The sequence below is a fragment of the Pan troglodytes genome, chromosome 3, assembly GCF_028858775.2.
Source record: "Pan troglodytes isolate AG18354 chromosome 3, NHGRI_mPanTro3-v2.0_pri, whole genome shotgun sequence".
Taxonomy (NCBI): Eukaryota; Metazoa; Chordata; class Mammalia; order Primates; family Hominidae; genus Pan; species Pan troglodytes.
This window is the reverse complement of record NC_072401.2, coordinates 40,759,735-40,776,756: the sequence shown is the minus strand read 5'-3', so window position 1 is coordinate 40,776,756 and position 17,022 is coordinate 40,759,735. Positions and strand designations below refer to the sequence as shown.

Sequence of the window (17,022 nt, the reverse complement as noted above, 5' to 3'; positions counted from 1 at the left end):
CTGGGTTCAAGCAGTTCTCCTGCCTCACCCTCCCAAGTAGCTGAGACTACAGGCACATGCCACCACACCCGGCTAATTTTTGTATTTTTAGTAGAGACAGGGTTTTGCCATGTTGGCCAGGCTGGTCTCGAACTCCTGACCTCAGGCAATCTGCCCACCTTGGCCTCCCAAAGTGCTGGGATTATAGGCATGAGCCACTGTTCCTGGCCTCCCCTTCCTTCTTCATCTACCCTTGCCAGACTGTGAACTCCAAGGAACATGCAGTAGCCACCACTGTATCCCCAAGCATCTAGCACAGCCTCGTACGCAGCCAGTGCTCAATTGGTGTTTGAATGAGTGAGGGAATAAATCAATTCATATGCAAATATTGTTTAATCATTTATTCTACCACATCATTGCCTTTTGCCTACAGACCTATACAGATGCTGACTTTAGTACCAGTGAATTGACTGTATCCCAGAAGCCCATTTTCAGTGATTATTCATAGTATGTCTTTAAAAAAAAACTGTAAATTTTAATTAAGGGTTATTGCATTATTGAAGAAACCAGTAATGACATTTGAAAACAGCCCAAGTCTTAAAAACCAGATTGTCAGCAGTTCTCATGTGTCCATGTAGCAGCGGGGTCTGAATTTAAATGAGACAGTTGGATGCTTTAGACTGATTTCGGCAGTGATGTTTGTATGACCCAGGCCTGTCAAGTTTGCTGTGATGACAAGTCAATTAGACAACAGAACCAGTCTTAACAAGCCTTTATGGTAGTTGTTGTTTTGTTTGAAAATTAAATTGATAGTGTTTCAACCAAATTAAATGAGTATTATTGTATCATAGAGACACTTACCTCAAACCCTTGAAAAATGTTGCACATTTCTCAGTCTTGATAGCCTTGACTTTTTTTTTTTCTTTTTTTTTTTCAGTAGCAACTGCGTCTTGCCATGTTGCCCAGGCTGGTCTCGAACTCCTGGGCTCAAGCGATCCTCCCACCTCAACCTCACAAAGTGCTGGGATTACAGGCGTGAGCCACTGTGTCCGGCCAGCCTTGACTATTCATAAGAGCCAGATCAAGACACCAGGCCCATGTTGAGGGAGGGCTGTAGAAAATAACAACTTCTTCCCTATTTAAAAAGTACCTACCATGTGTGCCAGTATATAATCATATTACACAGTTCCAAGATAGACTCCACCAGTAATTCTCGACAGAAAGCAATTTTATGCGCACCCCCTGCCCCCAAATTTGCAATGTCTGGAGACATTTCTGGTTGTCACAACATTGTGGAGGTGGGGGGCTTTTGCATCTAGTGGGTAGAGGACAGGGATGTTATGAAACATCTTAAAACACACAAGACAGCCCCTCATAACATAGAATTATCACAAATATCAATAGGGCTGAGGTTCAGAAACCCTGGGTTAGAGAACACCTATATTCCCTGAGCAGCTCAAAATCTGGGATTTTATGTAATTAGATATATATGTGAAATAATTTTTTTTTTCTTTTTTGAGACAGAGTCTCATGTGTCACCCAGGCTGGAGTGCATTAGTGCGATCTCGGCTCACTGCACCCTCCGCCTCCCAGGTTCAAGCAATTCTTCTGCCTCAGCCTCCCAAGTAGCTGGGACTACAGGCGCATGCCACCACGCCTGGCTAAGTTTTGTTTTTTTTTTTTTTTTTTCAGTAGAGACAGAGTTTCACTATGTTAGCCAGGCTGGTCTCAAACTCCTCAACTCAGGTGATCTGGCCACCTCAGCCTCCCGAAGTGCTGGAATTACAGGCGTTAGCCACCTTGCCCAGCCTGAAAGAATTTTATAAATTGCAAAACACTGTATGAATTCAAGCTAGTGTTAAATGATAGAAGCCACTGTGGCTTCTCCTTCCTTTTCCTTTCTGGTGTCTGCCAGTCGGCCTTTCTGTTCCTTGCCAGATCCCTCAAAGGCTTAGGTCAAAGGAGCCAAGGTAAGGAGTGAAACTAGAAGTCCCTCCTACTGTTTGTTCATGGATTGGAAAAACGTTGGCCCGGGAGGCATATGTGTGCTGAATTTGTGGGTTTCATTTTTGTTGGTTTCAGCATTACCCCATCAACCTTTTGAGACAAAGTATAAGTAATGCTCATTTAAAGGGAACAAGGCCAGGTGTGGTGGCTCACACCTATAATCCCAGCACTTTAGGAGGCCAAGGCAGGCAGATCATTTGAGGCCAGGAGTTCGAGACCAGGCTGGCCAACATGGTGAAACCTCATCTCTACTAAAAAATGTACAAAACTTAGCTGGGCGTGGTGGTGCATGCCTGTAGTCCTAACTACTCCGGAGGCTGAGGCAGGAGAATCACTTGAACCTGGGAGGTGGAGGCTGCAGTGAGCCGAGATCGCGCCACTGCACTCCAGCCTGGGCGACAGAATGAGATTCCATCTAAATAAATAAATAAATAAAGGGAACAAGATGATAGTTTCCTAACTGGTATTTGTGTGCTGCCAAACCCCTGCAGAAAATCTCCCCACTCCACCCCTTTTGGGAGGGTGGCTTCAGCTGTCTTGTAGTACACAGCAGGCCTCCCTGAGAACCCACAGCAAAAGGCCGCATTCTCAGGTGTGTGTTGATAGAAACGCCTGGGAAAATTGAGCCTCTTGGCTTTGCATCTGTTTATCATACACAAGCATTCATTGAATGATGTGCTTTGACATAACAAAATCTGTACAATCATCAACACAATTAAGACCCATTATGAATGAACGCTTTCTCAGATGAGCGAGGGGTGGGCAGAAGGCACGGCCCGGAATGTCATTATTCCGTTGTATCTTCAACCTCCCAGGATTTTACCTAAAGAAAGGAGAGTCAAGGAGAGATGTTTATGTGCCCCAAGGGCCATGCTTTTCAATAGCAAGAGGTCCCTGCCTGTGATAGAAAAAAAGAGCCCGTGTTTCAAAGTCTTCGGCTTATTGTTTGGCCTCCCAAGTAAATTCCATGTTCTGCCTCCATTTTGAGTGGAACTCCTTTTCCACTTTCAAACTCTGAGGTAATAGAAACATCCTGGTGCCAGGGGCCTGCCCGAGAGTGGGCGTGTCCTCTCCCATGTTTATTCTACTGGGTGGTGGTAACTTGGACCAAGGCAGTAAGATAAATGCTCAGGGTAAGGCCAAATCTTGGAAACCTTTTGCAGAAACTGTTTTTCTCTCTGATTTCCTACCCCACCCCCTCCTTCACCCCAAGTTTGGGGCAACATCTTCCTTTACCAAATAATCAAATAATTTTTCTGTAAACCATGAGGTTATTCTGAACTTTTGTGAGAGACTCCTCTCTAAAACACAAACTATGGCTTTTAAGTGACATTCTTTAAAGTAATAATAATAATTGCCAAACTTTTTAAACAAATTGTGTGCCACACATTGCCAAATGTCACTTAGTCCTGGTACTGTTACTAGAACCATCTTAGAGATGTGGAAATGGGACTAAGGTGATTTGCCTGAGGAGACACAGCTAGTAAGTGGCACAGTCATGACTTGAACTTAGATCTCTGACTCCAAAGCCTTTGCTCTTATGTGCATTGTGTGTGTTAGGTCATGCTTAAGGCGTGATTATTAGGACAAAATTTTATGGTATGAATAAGGAACATCAAAATAGAAATCTAACCACAGAGATAGAATTATCTCTTGGATCAACACATTTTAAAACCCTCCACTGAATTAAATTCCAGGTAGTGATTGGAAGACACTGTACCCCACTGTATATAGCTTCAAATTGCAATTTGTCAGTTGGTCAGCAAATAAAGCTCTCCCAAGAATTCCAAATTGCATACTCATCTCAAACACACACACACACTCAAACACACACACTCAGACTCACACACACACACTCTCACAGTCACACTCCAAGAGCTGTGAACCAAAGTTAACTTGTAGTCTTATTTATTTATTTATTTTGAGATGGAGTCTCACTCTGTCACCCAGGCTGGAGTGCAGTGGCGCAATCTCAGCTCACTGCAACCTCTGCCTCCCAGGTTCAAGCAATTCTCTACCTCAGCCTCCCGAGTAGCTGAGATTACAGGCACCCACCACCATGCCTGGCTAATTGTTTGTTTTTTTATTTTTTTATTTTTATTTTTTTGAGACGGAGTCTCGCTTTGTCACCCGGGCTGGAGTGCAGTGGCACGATCTCGGCTCACTGCAAGCTCCGCCTCCCGGGTTCACGCCATTCTCCTGCCTCGGCCTCCAGAGTAACTGGGACTACAGGTGCCTGCCACCATGCCCGGCTAATTTTTTTGTATTTTTAGTAGAGATGGGGTTTCACTGTGTTAGCCACGATGGTCTCGATCTCCTGACCTTGTGATCCACCCGCCTCAGCCTCCCAAAGTGCTGGGATTATAGGCGTGAGCCACTGCACCTGGCCTGTTTTGAATTTTTAGTAGAGATGGGGTTTTACCATCTTGGCCAGGTTGGTCTTGAACTCCTGACCTTGTGATCCACTCGCCTCAGCCTTCCAAAGTGCTGGGATTACAGGCCTGAGCCAGTGCAGCGGACCGGTAGTCTTATTAATTCTAGAGTAAACTCATGCATGATTTTGATCCTAGGTAAAGACTGGTATGTAAACATTGAAAATATTTCCCAGTAGTATACTGGTATCCTTTGCCCTCTAAAATGTCCCAGTTCAAAGTTAAAATCCTAATGAAAGCTACTCTGAACCAACGCTAAAAAGAGAATTCAAATCCTTGATGATGTCTGCTTTACCGGTTTGCCTTGAAATTTTATTTTAACCCAACAAGTTCAAACTCTCCCTAAAACATAACAAAAATCCCTAGTTCAGAATAATAATAGCTTGATTTGAAAGTATATTTTTTCTGCTTGTTTTATATACAAAACTGTGAGTAAATGATTTATTTCAAATATATTGCCATGTTTATTTAATGCTAGCAGCCTTCAGTGAAGACTCATGCATTTTTAGTGTTGGGAGGAATAGCTGTGTGCTGGGAGGGTCCTACCTCAGGGGATTTGGCATCTACATAGATGGTTGGACATTTTGCATCCAGTGTGGCAAGTCTCTTCATGTTCTTTCTGGGAGAGCTTCTGCAAAGTGCTTTAGCCAAGGATTAGGTGAGAAACAGGCTTACACATGGATGCATAAGCCACATCACCAGTGGAGAATCACACTGCCAGACAGCTTACCTGCTATGAAAGGAATCTGGGAGACTCTGATACACTAGTCTCCACCAGAACTCACAGGCTAGGCTTCTCTACTGACTGGTTTAAAGTTGGCTGGGATAACCTCTTGCCTGTTTTCCCATAAACACAGAATCCTACATGGGGCAAGATCCTCCCTCCAGTTCAATTTTTTTTTTTAAGTTTGATTGTCTTGTTTCCTTTTTTTTTTTTTTTTGAGACTGGGTCTTGCTCTGTCACCTAGGCTGGAGTACAGTGGCACAATCATAGCTCACTGCAGCCTTGACCTCCCAGGCTCAAGTGATCCTCCCACCTCAGCCTCCCAAATAGCTGGGACCACAGGTGTTACGCCACCACACCCAGCTAATTTTTTAAATTTTTGTAGAGATGGGGTCTCACTATGTTGCCCAGGCTAGTCTCAAGCTCCTGAGCTCAAGCAATTCTCCTGCCTCAGCATACCAAAGTGTTAGGATTAAAGGTATGAGTCACCACGCCCAGCCTTAAGTTCAATTTTCTTGTGCTAACATTCCTTGATCACTTAGTGCTAGGTTCTGCACTAAGAACTTTACACAAATCATTTTACTTAATCCTCATCACAGCCCTATGATGAAAATCAGACTCCCAGGGTTCACACACCAGCTCTGATGCTCATTAACTGAGAATCTACTTAGCCTCTCTGTGCCTCAGTTTCCCTATCTGTAGGGTGGAGACCCTAGTAATATCCCATATAGACACTGTGAGGATTAGAATGGGTTAATATGCACAAGCATAGCACTCTGCCTATCACATAATAGGCATTCAGTAAACATTAGTTAATATAGTCATCATTTTAGAGATAAGAATATAGATGCTTAATGATGTTAAATGGCTTTTCTCAAGGTTCACAGCTAGAAGTAGAGGAACTAAGATTTGGACTTCAGACTGTCTGACTCTAGAGACTTGCATTTATTCAACATGCTACGAAGCCTAAACCAGAATGCCCAGTCCCTTTTAAAACTGTCACATGGTGAATGGATGAAACTGGGGAACTCTGTGTTATTTATCTAGATATTTTGATTTGCTCACAGATAAGTTTCTACTTCTGAAGTATACTTATTATTCATTCTGTCCACACTTCTGCCCCAAGCAAGAATCTCAACATTCAGGATATGGTATTTCACACTAGTCCCCAGACACCCCTGATATATTTAAAAGCAAAATTCTGATGGTATATGGGCTTTTAACTTGGGGAGCTATGGCCTTATCAGAAACGAATGTTAACAATGGTGAGGGGTACGACCCTTTTGAAGCAGGCTCTGGTCAGTAATCATGAGTACAAATACCTCAATTCTCACCTATTTGGCATTTGAAGCGTAATTCAGTTAACTGAGTTCAGTTAACTCAGAAGTCAGCTCCACAAGGACGAGGTCCATCATAGCTAGCACAGTATCTGGCACATAGCAGGTGGTCAATAACTATTTGCTGAATGAATGAATGAATGAATGAATGAAAACAAACCCTCTTGTATCTCTTTTGGAATTTTAAGAAATTATTAATATATAAGTGTCGGGAGCTGAGCCAACAACCTTCATCAGACATTTTCTTCTTCCATGTCTCATAAATTTGGCCATTGGAGTTAAACGGAAAACAGCTTGGAAGAGGGGGAAAGGCAGCTAAACAACACTGTCTTTTTTCTTTTTTTTGAGACGGAGTCTCGCTCTGTCGCCCAGGCTGGAGTGCAGTGGTGTGATCTCGGCTCACTGCAAGCTCCGACTCTCGGGCTCACGCCATTCTCCTGCCTCAGCCTCCCCTGTAGCTGGGACTACAGGCATCCACCAGCACACCCGGCTAATTTTTGTATTTTTAGTAGAGACGGGGTTTCACTGTGTTAGCCAGGATGGTCTCAATCTCCTGACCTTGTGATCCGCCCTCCTCGGCCTCCCAAAGTGCTGGGATTACAGGCATGAGCCACCGCGCCCAGCCAAACAACACTGTCTTTAAAATATGTTAGAATTTAAGGCCGGGCACAGTGGCTCACACCTGTAATCCCAGCACTTTAGGAGGCAGACAGATCACTTGAGGTCAGGAGTTCGAGACCAGCCTGGCAAACATGGTGAAACCCCATCTCTACTAAAAATACAAAAATTAACCGGACATGGTGGTATGCACCTGTAATACCAGCTACTCAGGAGGCTGAGGCAGATAAATCGCTTGAATCCTGGAGGTAGAGATTGCAGTGAGCCAAGATCGTACCACTGCACTCCAGCCTGGATGACAGAGTGAGACTCCATCTAAAAAAAAAAAAAAACAGTTAGAATTTAAAAATTAATCCTGAAATTAAGTTATCATTCAGCATAGGAAAACTATCATACTTAGCAAGCAGAATCCAAGAGCTTCAAGGATGCGCTCTTCCACATCTCCTAGACCGGGGTCAACAGAGCCGGAGAGTAAATGCCTTAGGCTTCATGAGCCACACTGTCTGGGTCTCAACTATTTCGCTTTGCCATTGTAGTATAAAAGCAGCCATACGTTATCTTTTCTTTTTCTTTTTTTAAGGATAGGGTTGTGTTCCAATACGATTTTATTTATAGAAACAAACAGCAGGCCATATTTGGCCCACAGCCATAGCTTGCCAATGCTAATCTAAAGCACATATAATGACAATAAGTTAAGCATTTCATTACATCTTTGAGAGAAGGGTCATGTTAGCTGTACAGTTGTCTTTTTCAAAGTAACTTGAAAATCTTTTCCTTTTCGTTATTGTTGTTGTTGTTGTTTTTGAGACAGGTTCTCACTCTGTTGCCTAGGCTGGAGTGCAGTGGCGCAGTCACGGCTCACTGCAGCCTCAACTTCCCGAGCTCAGGTGATCCTCCCACCTCAGCCTCCCAAATAGCTGGGACTACAGGCACACACCACCATGCCCGGCTAATTTTTGTACTTTTTGTAGAGATGGGGTTTTGCCATGTTGCCCAGGCTGGTCTCGTGCTCCTGAGCTTAAGCAATCTGCCTGCCTCAGCCGCCCAAAGTGCCAGAATTACAGGCGTGAGCCACTGAGCCCAGCCTCATTTATCTTTTAATATATCTAAGTGTTTGGCATCTGAATTCATTGAGTAGAGTAGCACACCATATAATTTATTTAATATGGTATATTAAACATGATGATAAGGAGAATAAAACTTGTAGGCCATAAGATTTTCTTGAATGTGTTAACCTGAGTCAGTGTACCTTTTTTTTTTTTTTTTTGAGAAGGAGTTTCACTCTTGTTGCCCAGGCTAGAGTGCAATGGCGCCATCTCAGCTCACCACAACCTCCGCCTCCCAGGTTCAAGGGATTCTCCTGCCTTAGCATCCTGAGTGGCTGAGATTACAGGCATGTGCCACCACGCCCAGCTAATTTTGTATTTTTATTAGAGATGGGGTTTCTCCATGTTGGTCAGGCTGGTCTCGAACTCCCAACCTCAGGTGATCCGCCCACCTTAGCCTCCCAAAGTGCTGGGATTACAGGTGTAAGCCACTGTGCCCAGCCCAGTGTACCATTTTTTAATGGCCTCTAATGAAATCCTAGTTTTATCAACTCTAATTTTTGTCTTTTTTGCATCTCTGAACCTTCTCTTTTTTTTAAAGGATTTTGTTTTTACTGTGGTATATTATACATAACATTTTACCATTTTTAAGTGTATGCTTCATTGGCAGGAAGTATATTCACACTGTTGTGCTGCCATCACCACCATCCATCTCCAGACCTTTATTATCCCTAATTAAAACACCCACACCCATGAAGCACTAATTCCCCACTCCTCCCTTTCTCCAGCCCATGGTAACCACTAGTCTACTTTCTGTCTATGAATTTGACTACTCTAGGTACCTTATATAAGTGGAATCATATAATATTTATCCTTTTGTGTCTGGCTTATTTCACTATTAGCATAATGTCTTCAAGGTTCTTCCATATTGTAGCACGTATCAGAATTTTATTCAAGGCTGAATAAGCCGGGCACGGTGGCTCACACGTGTAATCCCAGCATTTTGGGAGACCGAGGCGGGCAGAGCACCTGAGGTCAGGAGTTCAAGACCAGCCTGGCCAACATGGTGAAACCCCACCTGTACTAAAAATACAAAAATTAGCTGGGCGTGGTGGCGTGCGCCTGTAGCCCCAGTTACTTGGGAGGCTGAGGTGAATTGTTTGAACCTGAGAGGTGGAGGTTGCAGTGAGCAGAGACTGCACCACTGCACGCCAGCCTGGGTGACAGAGTGAAACTCTGTCTAAAAAAAAAGCAAAAGAAAAAAGGCTGAATAATACTGCATTGTATATGTATACCACGTTCTGTTTATCATAATCCATTGATCAACATTTGGGTTGCTTCCATCTTTTGGCAACTGTAAATACTGTTGCTGTGAACATCATTATACAAGTATCTATTTGAGTCTTTTGGGTATATACCTAGAAGTGGAATTGCTGGATCAAATGGTAATTCTAGGTTTAATTTTTTGAGGAACCACCATACTGTTTTTTACAGCGGCTGTACCATTTTATATTCCTACCAGCACTGCATGAGGGTTTCAATTTCTCCACGTCCTTGCCAATGCTTATTTCCTGTTTTTTGTTGTTTTTATAATAACTATCCTAATGAGTGTGAAGTAGTATCTCATTGTGGTTCTCACTTGTTGGTATGCAATACTTGTAGTTGGTGTAAGAGACACAGCAAATTTGGATATTGCATTAATCAATGTCTGGCTGTAATTAGATATATATGCATGTATGTATGCATTGATTCTTCTCCTCCAAAATTACAACATGGTTTATAAGAACATGTGAACAATAAGATAAATAATACAAACAGCTCAATTCATGTCACTGGGAAAACTGAAAAAATAGAAGAAAACTAAAAAATGAAACTATAACCCAAATTAGATGAACATGCAAGTGTGTTGTAATGTCCCCTACAGTTACTAAAATTGGAGTGAAAAAAATCAATCGTGAACTTCCTAGAGGCCAAAGTAAAAATAAAAACAGGGTCGCTAACATGGTTTGTTTATTACAGAAGATGATAGCATAGGTGAAGAATGGCTTTTCTTGGCCCATTGATGTAAGAAATAAGCTATCGCTATTTTAAAATATGTAGAGATAATTGTGTTACTGACACCAGCAGATTTCAGACTGAAAGCAAACAGGATTTTTTCTTATATTATTGGGGTTGGAATTGGCAATGACTCCATAGCCTGACTACTGTAAGACTGTTTTTGTAGGTAGAATAGTAGTTTCAAAGTACAGTTAGGGTGACAGGAAGGCAACTCCACCTATCTCAGCAGAGATAAGTTCTATTCCCTTGGACTGTAGTCAGTTAATGTTGTATACAGTACAACAGGTAAGATCTTGAATTGTCTCCTATGTATTTATATATGTACCTGGCATTTCCTGCCCAGGTCACAGATTGTAACTACATGGGTGTTTATGCAAATAGTCCTCTTAAAAATATATCCTTATCTTCCATTTGGAAGAAGGGAAAGGTCTTCATGTTCAGATTTAATGTTGAAATTTCTTGGTTGGGTGTGGTGGCTCATGCCTGTAATCCTAGCACTTTGGGAGGCTGAGGCAGGAGGATTACTTGAGCCCAGGAGTTCGAGACTAGCTGGGGTAACATAGTGAGACTCTATCTCTATTTTAATTGGGATCTTTTTTTTTTTTTGGTTCCTTTTTTTGTGGAGAACGAGGTCTTTCTATATTGCCCAGGCAGGTTTCAAACTCCTGGGCTCAAGTAATCCTCCCACCTCTGCCTCCCTAAGAGCTGGGATTACAGGCACAAGCCACTCTGCCTGGCCCTCCATCTCTATTTTTAAAAAAAGAAAAAAAAAATGTTTTTCAACTTGAAACTACAGAAACTAATTTTCCAAGTATACTACAAAAAAATTTCATGATAACTGGAGACATCAAACCAGCTTCCAAGCACTTGAAGAGGAAAAAAATAATAAGAATAGAAGCCACGTGTAACAGATATTTTTAAAGAACTGAAAATGTTTATCTTAAGAATTACTCTAAAATTGAAAGAATTGGTCTAAGATTTTACTCAAAAGTTTGGATGAAATTAATAACTGACATTTCTTGAGCATTTATAATATTCTAGGCACCATTCAAAATGCTGTGTATGTATAAACTCACTCCTCTAAACTTAATGAGGTTAATACTATTATTATCATTCTGATTTTATAGGTAGGGAAACTGATGTGAGGCATGGAGCAGCTAACACTAGCAAGTATTAGAGCTGAGATTCACAAACAAACATATGCAGTCTGGCTCCAGAAGCCACATACTTACCTGCTAAACTGTACTGCCACTTGATATTAGAGCAAATTAACCACAAAAGAACTATTTTGGCCATCTGGCAAATAAATAGCTCAGATTTATTTTGTTTCATTATAGTTTTATTTTTTCCTTCAATGATCAAATTCATTTTTATTATCCTTGAAATTTCTCTTAATATTCTTGTATGCATCTCCTAGTCCTAAATTTTAAAAAATGAATGATACTCCGGGTTCTAATTAATTGATGAAACCTTATATGGCCATTAAAAATGATGTTTTTACAAAGATTTTTAAGAATATAGAGGAATGCTTATAACATAAAGTAGCACCATGTAAATTAGGAGGAAGCCAGGCTTCCCCCTCCCACCTCCTCAAGAAAACATCTAGAAAACAGATGAGAAAGTTTCATTGTGCTATCATTGGGTAGGAAAATTAGGAATAATTTCTTATGTACTTTTCTTAACTTTCTATAAATTTAACTGAATACTTTTATAGTCCAAAAAATGAAATAGATTTCATTTTTTAAAAGGCGAATTGGAGCCTTTCATTACAGAAGTATAGTCTGCAGCTCATCGTAATAATCTTATTGCATAATTTAGAATCACTTCCACAGAGCCGTCGGCCATATAAGTGAAGGCGGCACAGTTCAGACCTGCACTGTGATACGTGGCTGTTTAATTAAAATTTAAAATCCAGCTCCTCAGTCACACTAGCCCCATTCCAAGTGCTCAGTAGCCACATGTGGCAAGTGACAGCTTTTCTAGCATCATAGAAAATTCGATTGCCCAGCATTGGTTTGGAAGAAAAAACAGGGAATCTGGAGCCAGAAAACTTGGAATCAAGTCTGCCTACAAGCTGACACTTGCTGTGTGAAATGGGGCAGTTTACTCAACCTAAGCCTATTTCCCCATGACCAAATTGGGACTGAAGATAATACCATGTACCATATACAGAGGTTAAGAAAATTAAGAGAATGCAGGTGACAGTTCTCTGAAAACAATAGTGTGGTTTACCAGGTAGATGCTGCTTCCCAGTCCCCCAGCTTGAAGTCAGTCTAGCTCTTCAAGGACTGATTCCAAATCTTTGAATGCTTCACACCAAGAATTTTACCTGAATGCCACCATCAAAATCAGATTAGCTCTTATGACAGTTCCTGGACCAAGCCCGTGGCAATGTGCACATTTCATTTCTTCCTTGTAAAAAGCTTTAATATACAGCTCTCTATATACAATGACAGCTTCTAAAAGTTTTCTTTAATAATTTAAAATCTTCACTGTATTTCCATTCCTACAATTAAAAAGACTCCCTTAAAAAAGAAAAGAAGAAAGCTGTGTTCACCAAAGAAATACATGGAGTTTGTCAAATTCCATATAACAAGGAAATCAGGCGGAGTTAACGGTGCAGGAATGAAGCAAAAGAACGTGAGGTTTTTACCAAAAATGAGAGCAGCTTCGCAAAACTTCAAAGCTGTCGGGGTACTGATGAAATGGAAGTACTTGCTCATTCTGATTTTTTTTTTTTTTTCTCTCCTAACTCACTTCTGGTTTTTGCTGCAAGACAACTTGACTATTTTAGACAAATGTAGGGCTGCTGCATTTCCAGAACGCCTCCATCCTATTTCTCATTTAAACCACCTCCCCTCCCCCGTGGCCTATTAATGCATACTTGCAAGGCTGCGAAACACAACCCAAAGGAGGCAAGATCCAGCGGTTCCCCACTCACGCTTCTTTCTGCTTCCCCAGGTTTCCGCCAGCTGTGGATGCCTTTGACATTATGACCGCAGAGGATTCCACCGCAGCCATGAGCAGTGACTCGGCCGCCGGGTCCTCGGCCAAGGTGCCCGAGGGCGTGGCGGGCGCGCCCAACGAGGCAGCACTGCTGGCGCTGATGGAGCGCACGGGCTACAGCATGGTGCAAGAGAACGGGCAGCGCAAGTACGGCGGCCCACCGCCCGGCTGGGAGGGCCCGCACCCGCAGCGTGGCTGCGAGGTCTTCGTGGGCAAGATCCCGCGCGACGTGTACGAGGACGAGCTGGTGCCCGTGTTCGAGGCCGTGGGCCGCATCTACGAGCTGCGCCTTATGATGGACTTTGACGGCAAGAACCGCGGCTACGCCTTCGTCATGTACTGCCACAAGCACGAGGCCAAGCGCGCAGTGCGTGAGCTCAACAACTACGAGATCCGCCCGGGCCGCCTGCTTGGCGTGTGCTGCAGCGTGGACAACTGCCGCCTCTTCATCGGCGGGATCCCCAAGATGAAGAAGCGCGAGGAAATCCTGGAGGAGATCGCCAAGGTCACCGAGGGCGTGCTGGACGTGATCGTCTACGCCAGCGCGGCCGACAAGATGAAGAACCGCGGCTTCGCCTTCGTGGAGTACGAGAGCCACCGCGCGGCTGCCATGGCTCGCCGCAAGCTCATGCCTGGCCGCATCCAGCTGTGGGGCCACCAGATCGCCGTGGACTGGGCCGAGCCTGAGATCGACGTGGACGAGGACGTGATGGAGACCGTGAAGATCCTCTACGTGCGCAACCTCATGATCGAGACCACCGAGGACACCATCAAGAAGAGCTTCGGCCAGTTCAACCCCGGCTGCGTGGAGCGCGTCAAGAAGATCCGCGACTACGCCTTCGTGCACTTCACCAGCCGCGAGGATGCCGTGCATGCCATGAACAACCTCAACGGCACTGAGCTGGAGGGCTCGTGCCTGGAGGTCACGCTGGCCAAGCCCGTGGACAAGGAGCAGTACTCGCGCTACCAGAAGGCAGCCAGGGGCGGCGGCGCGGCTGAGGCAGCGCAGCAGCCCAGCTACGTGTACTCCTGCGACCCCTACACACTGGCCTACTACGGCTACCCCTACAACGCGCTCATTGGGCCCAACAGGGACTACTTTGTGAAAGGTTAGTGGGAGCTCTTCTCCTGGGTGGGGCCCCCAAGAACGTTGCCTCCTAGGCAGGGGGCACCAGGGATACCGTGGCTGGCATTTGCTGAGCTGGTAGGTGCTGAAGGCCCTCCCACCCCCCTTTTGGGTTTGCATTCTGGGTCTAATTCTTTCCTGGCACCGAAGGCCGTCACTTACGCAGCACTGATAGAAATACAGATCGTTCTGGGGTGAGCGGTAAAATCACAGGAATATGCAAGTGCTGGAATTCTGCCTTGCCGAGGTCCACCGGGTTAGGGGCTAGTCCACCATTCTCTTGGTGCTTACGTTAAAACCTGCTTGTGATATTAAATCTTAAGATGTTGGTGGAGTCCGTGATTTTTAATTTTGTTTTTTGTTATCACTGATTAGGATATAATGACACCCAGCATTACCTGGAAAATAAGATACATAGGTTCTGGGTCCTGTTCTCTGATTAACTGGGTCTGTGACTTTAGTTAGTCACTTTAATCTCCCCTGGCCTGTTTTCTCAAGCATGAAATGAGGAAGGTGGACCAGCAAATCCCCTTCCAAATCTAACTTTAAAAAAATTATTTAATAGTATATATATATGTATTTTATATATATATATATATATATATTTTTTTTTTGAGACAGGGTCTCACCATGTTCCCCAGGCTGGTCTTGAACCCCTGGGCTCAAACCATCCTCTCGCCTCAGCCTCCCAAAGTGCTGGGATTGCAGGCATAAGACACCACATCTGGCCACAGTTTTTTTGGGGGGGGGCGGGGGGGGTGGGTAGTCTTTGAATGTTTTTCTTTACTGAAATTGCAGATACAATCCTAGAAACTCACCCTGCAAGTTTGCCTCTTGTACTAAGAAGACATGCTTAGGATGCAAATCTAGGCTGAAATAGAATGTTGGAAGCATCTTTACCAGCCTATTAAAGAGCAAAGGTGTAGCCACCTGCAATTAAGACTGGGGCAGTTAAATGCCGAGAACCAAGGGCTGAGGTCTGCCTCCAGCACCGTCACTGTTGGTTGCTGATCATCTTTTGTGTTGTTATTACAAGCAGGCAGCATAAGAGGCCGAGGGCGAGGTGCAGCTGGCAACAGAGCCCCAGGGCCCAGGGGTTCCTACCTCGGGGGATATTCTGCTGGCCGTGGTATATATAGCCGATATCATGAAGGGAAAGGAAAGCAGCAAGAAAAAGGATATGAACTGGTGCCGAATTTGGAAATCCCTACCGTCAACCCAGTTGCCATTAAACCTGGTACAGGTCAGTATGAAGCAGATTGAGAATGCTCCCATTCAGCATAAACCCCAGCCCTTCTGTTTGAAGTGAATCCAAGGGTTTTTCAGGCTCTCACATCTGCACAGGGGTTCCTCTTCTCCTAGGCAGCTAGAGACAAGGCAAAAATAAAGTGACCCCCTGGACCTCCTTATCTAGAACTTCAGGGGATGGTGTAGCTTTGACTATGTTCAAATCAAACTTGCCTGAGTAAGGTTTTTTTTGTTTTTTTGAGACAGAGTCTCGCTCTGTCGCCCAGGCTGGAGTGCAGTGGCGTGATCTTGGCTCACTGCAAGCTCTGCCTCCTGGGTGCACACCATTCTCCTATCTCAGCCTCCAGAATAGCTGGGACTACAGGTGCCCACCACCATGCCCGGCTAATTTTTTTTTTTTTTTTTTGTATTTTTAGTAGAGATGGGGTTTCACCGTGTTAGCCAGGATGGTCTCGATCTCCTGACCTTATGATCCACCCGTCTCGGCCTCCCAAAGTGCTGGGATTAGAGGAGTGAGCCACTGCGCCTGGCCATGCAGTAAGGTTTTCAAAGGGCTGTCACCCATTGTTAGGTTTTGTCTCAGTCTGTGGCTAAGTAAGGAGAGTTGTAGGGGGAAGAAAGGAAGAACATGAGGCTTTCTGTATCTTCCATCAGGTAAAACCTGTCTTTTCCTTACTCAGGCCTATTTCTGCCCCGACCATCTGAAGTCGGAGGGTAGAGCTTATTGCCCCATTCTGAGAGTTGTTTGGAAGGGCAGAAAATTCCCCTTCAGGAGTAAGCAGCACCTTTTGTCCCTTGTCATGGTCTGAGCAAATAAGAATGCTTGAGGACAAGGCAGTGGTGAAAGTTTTGTTGTTGTTTGAGATGGAGTCTTGCTGTGTCACCCGGGCTGGAGTGCAGTGGCATGATCTCGGCACACTGCAACCTCCACCTCCCGGGTTAAGCGATTCTCCTGCCTCAGCCTCCCGAGTAGCTGGAACTACAGGCGCGCACCACCATGCCTGGCTAATTTTTGTATATTTAGTAGAGATGGGGTTTCACCACATTGCCCAGGCTGTTTTCGAACTCCTGACCTCAAGTGAGCCACCCGCCTGAGCCTCCCAAAGTGCTGGGATTATAGGCATGAGCCACTGCACCTGGCCTTTGCTGAAAATTTTTGCAGCTAATTCCCTGGTTTCTCATTTCCAGCACTCATTTCCTCCTCTAGTTGGATCAGTAGATTGGGAGTAGGGATGCTCAAGTATTTCAAGCCAGGGACCCTGAACTTAGCTTTCACCTCCAGGCCCTACAAACCTGTTTATTAATGTCATTAGTGCCCATGACCATCTAATGTGAGGCCGGTCTTCTGACCCGAACCTGCAAAAAACATTAACTCCATTGTGTGAGTCTATCACAAACTCACGTAGCACCCTGCAGAAGCATCCAAACACATGGAAAGCTC

At 44.2% G+C, this 17,022-nt stretch overlaps 1 protein-coding gene across 15 annotated transcripts in view; it reads left to right on the top strand.

Annotated features, from left to right (window-relative positions):
- Window positions 1-17,022, top strand: part of RBM47 (RNA binding motif protein 47) — a 205,461-nt gene that overhangs the window by 176,807 nt on the left and 11,632 nt on the right. For 7 of the 15 annotated variants that reach the window (XM_054683772.2, XM_001145550.8, XM_009447537.5 and 4 more), the window contains 2 exons: window positions 13,163-14,316; window positions 15,370-15,576. In XM_054683772.2, coding sequence (XP_054539747.1) covers window positions 13,194-14,316; window positions 15,370-15,576 — 1,330 coding nt within the window. In that variant the 5' untranslated portion in view covers window positions 13,163-13,193. The remainder of the gene's footprint in view (window positions 1-13,162; window positions 14,317-15,369; window positions 15,577-17,022) is intronic. The other 8 variants (XM_054683773.2, XM_063808749.1, XM_024356071.2 and 5 more) reach the window with 2 other exon arrangements.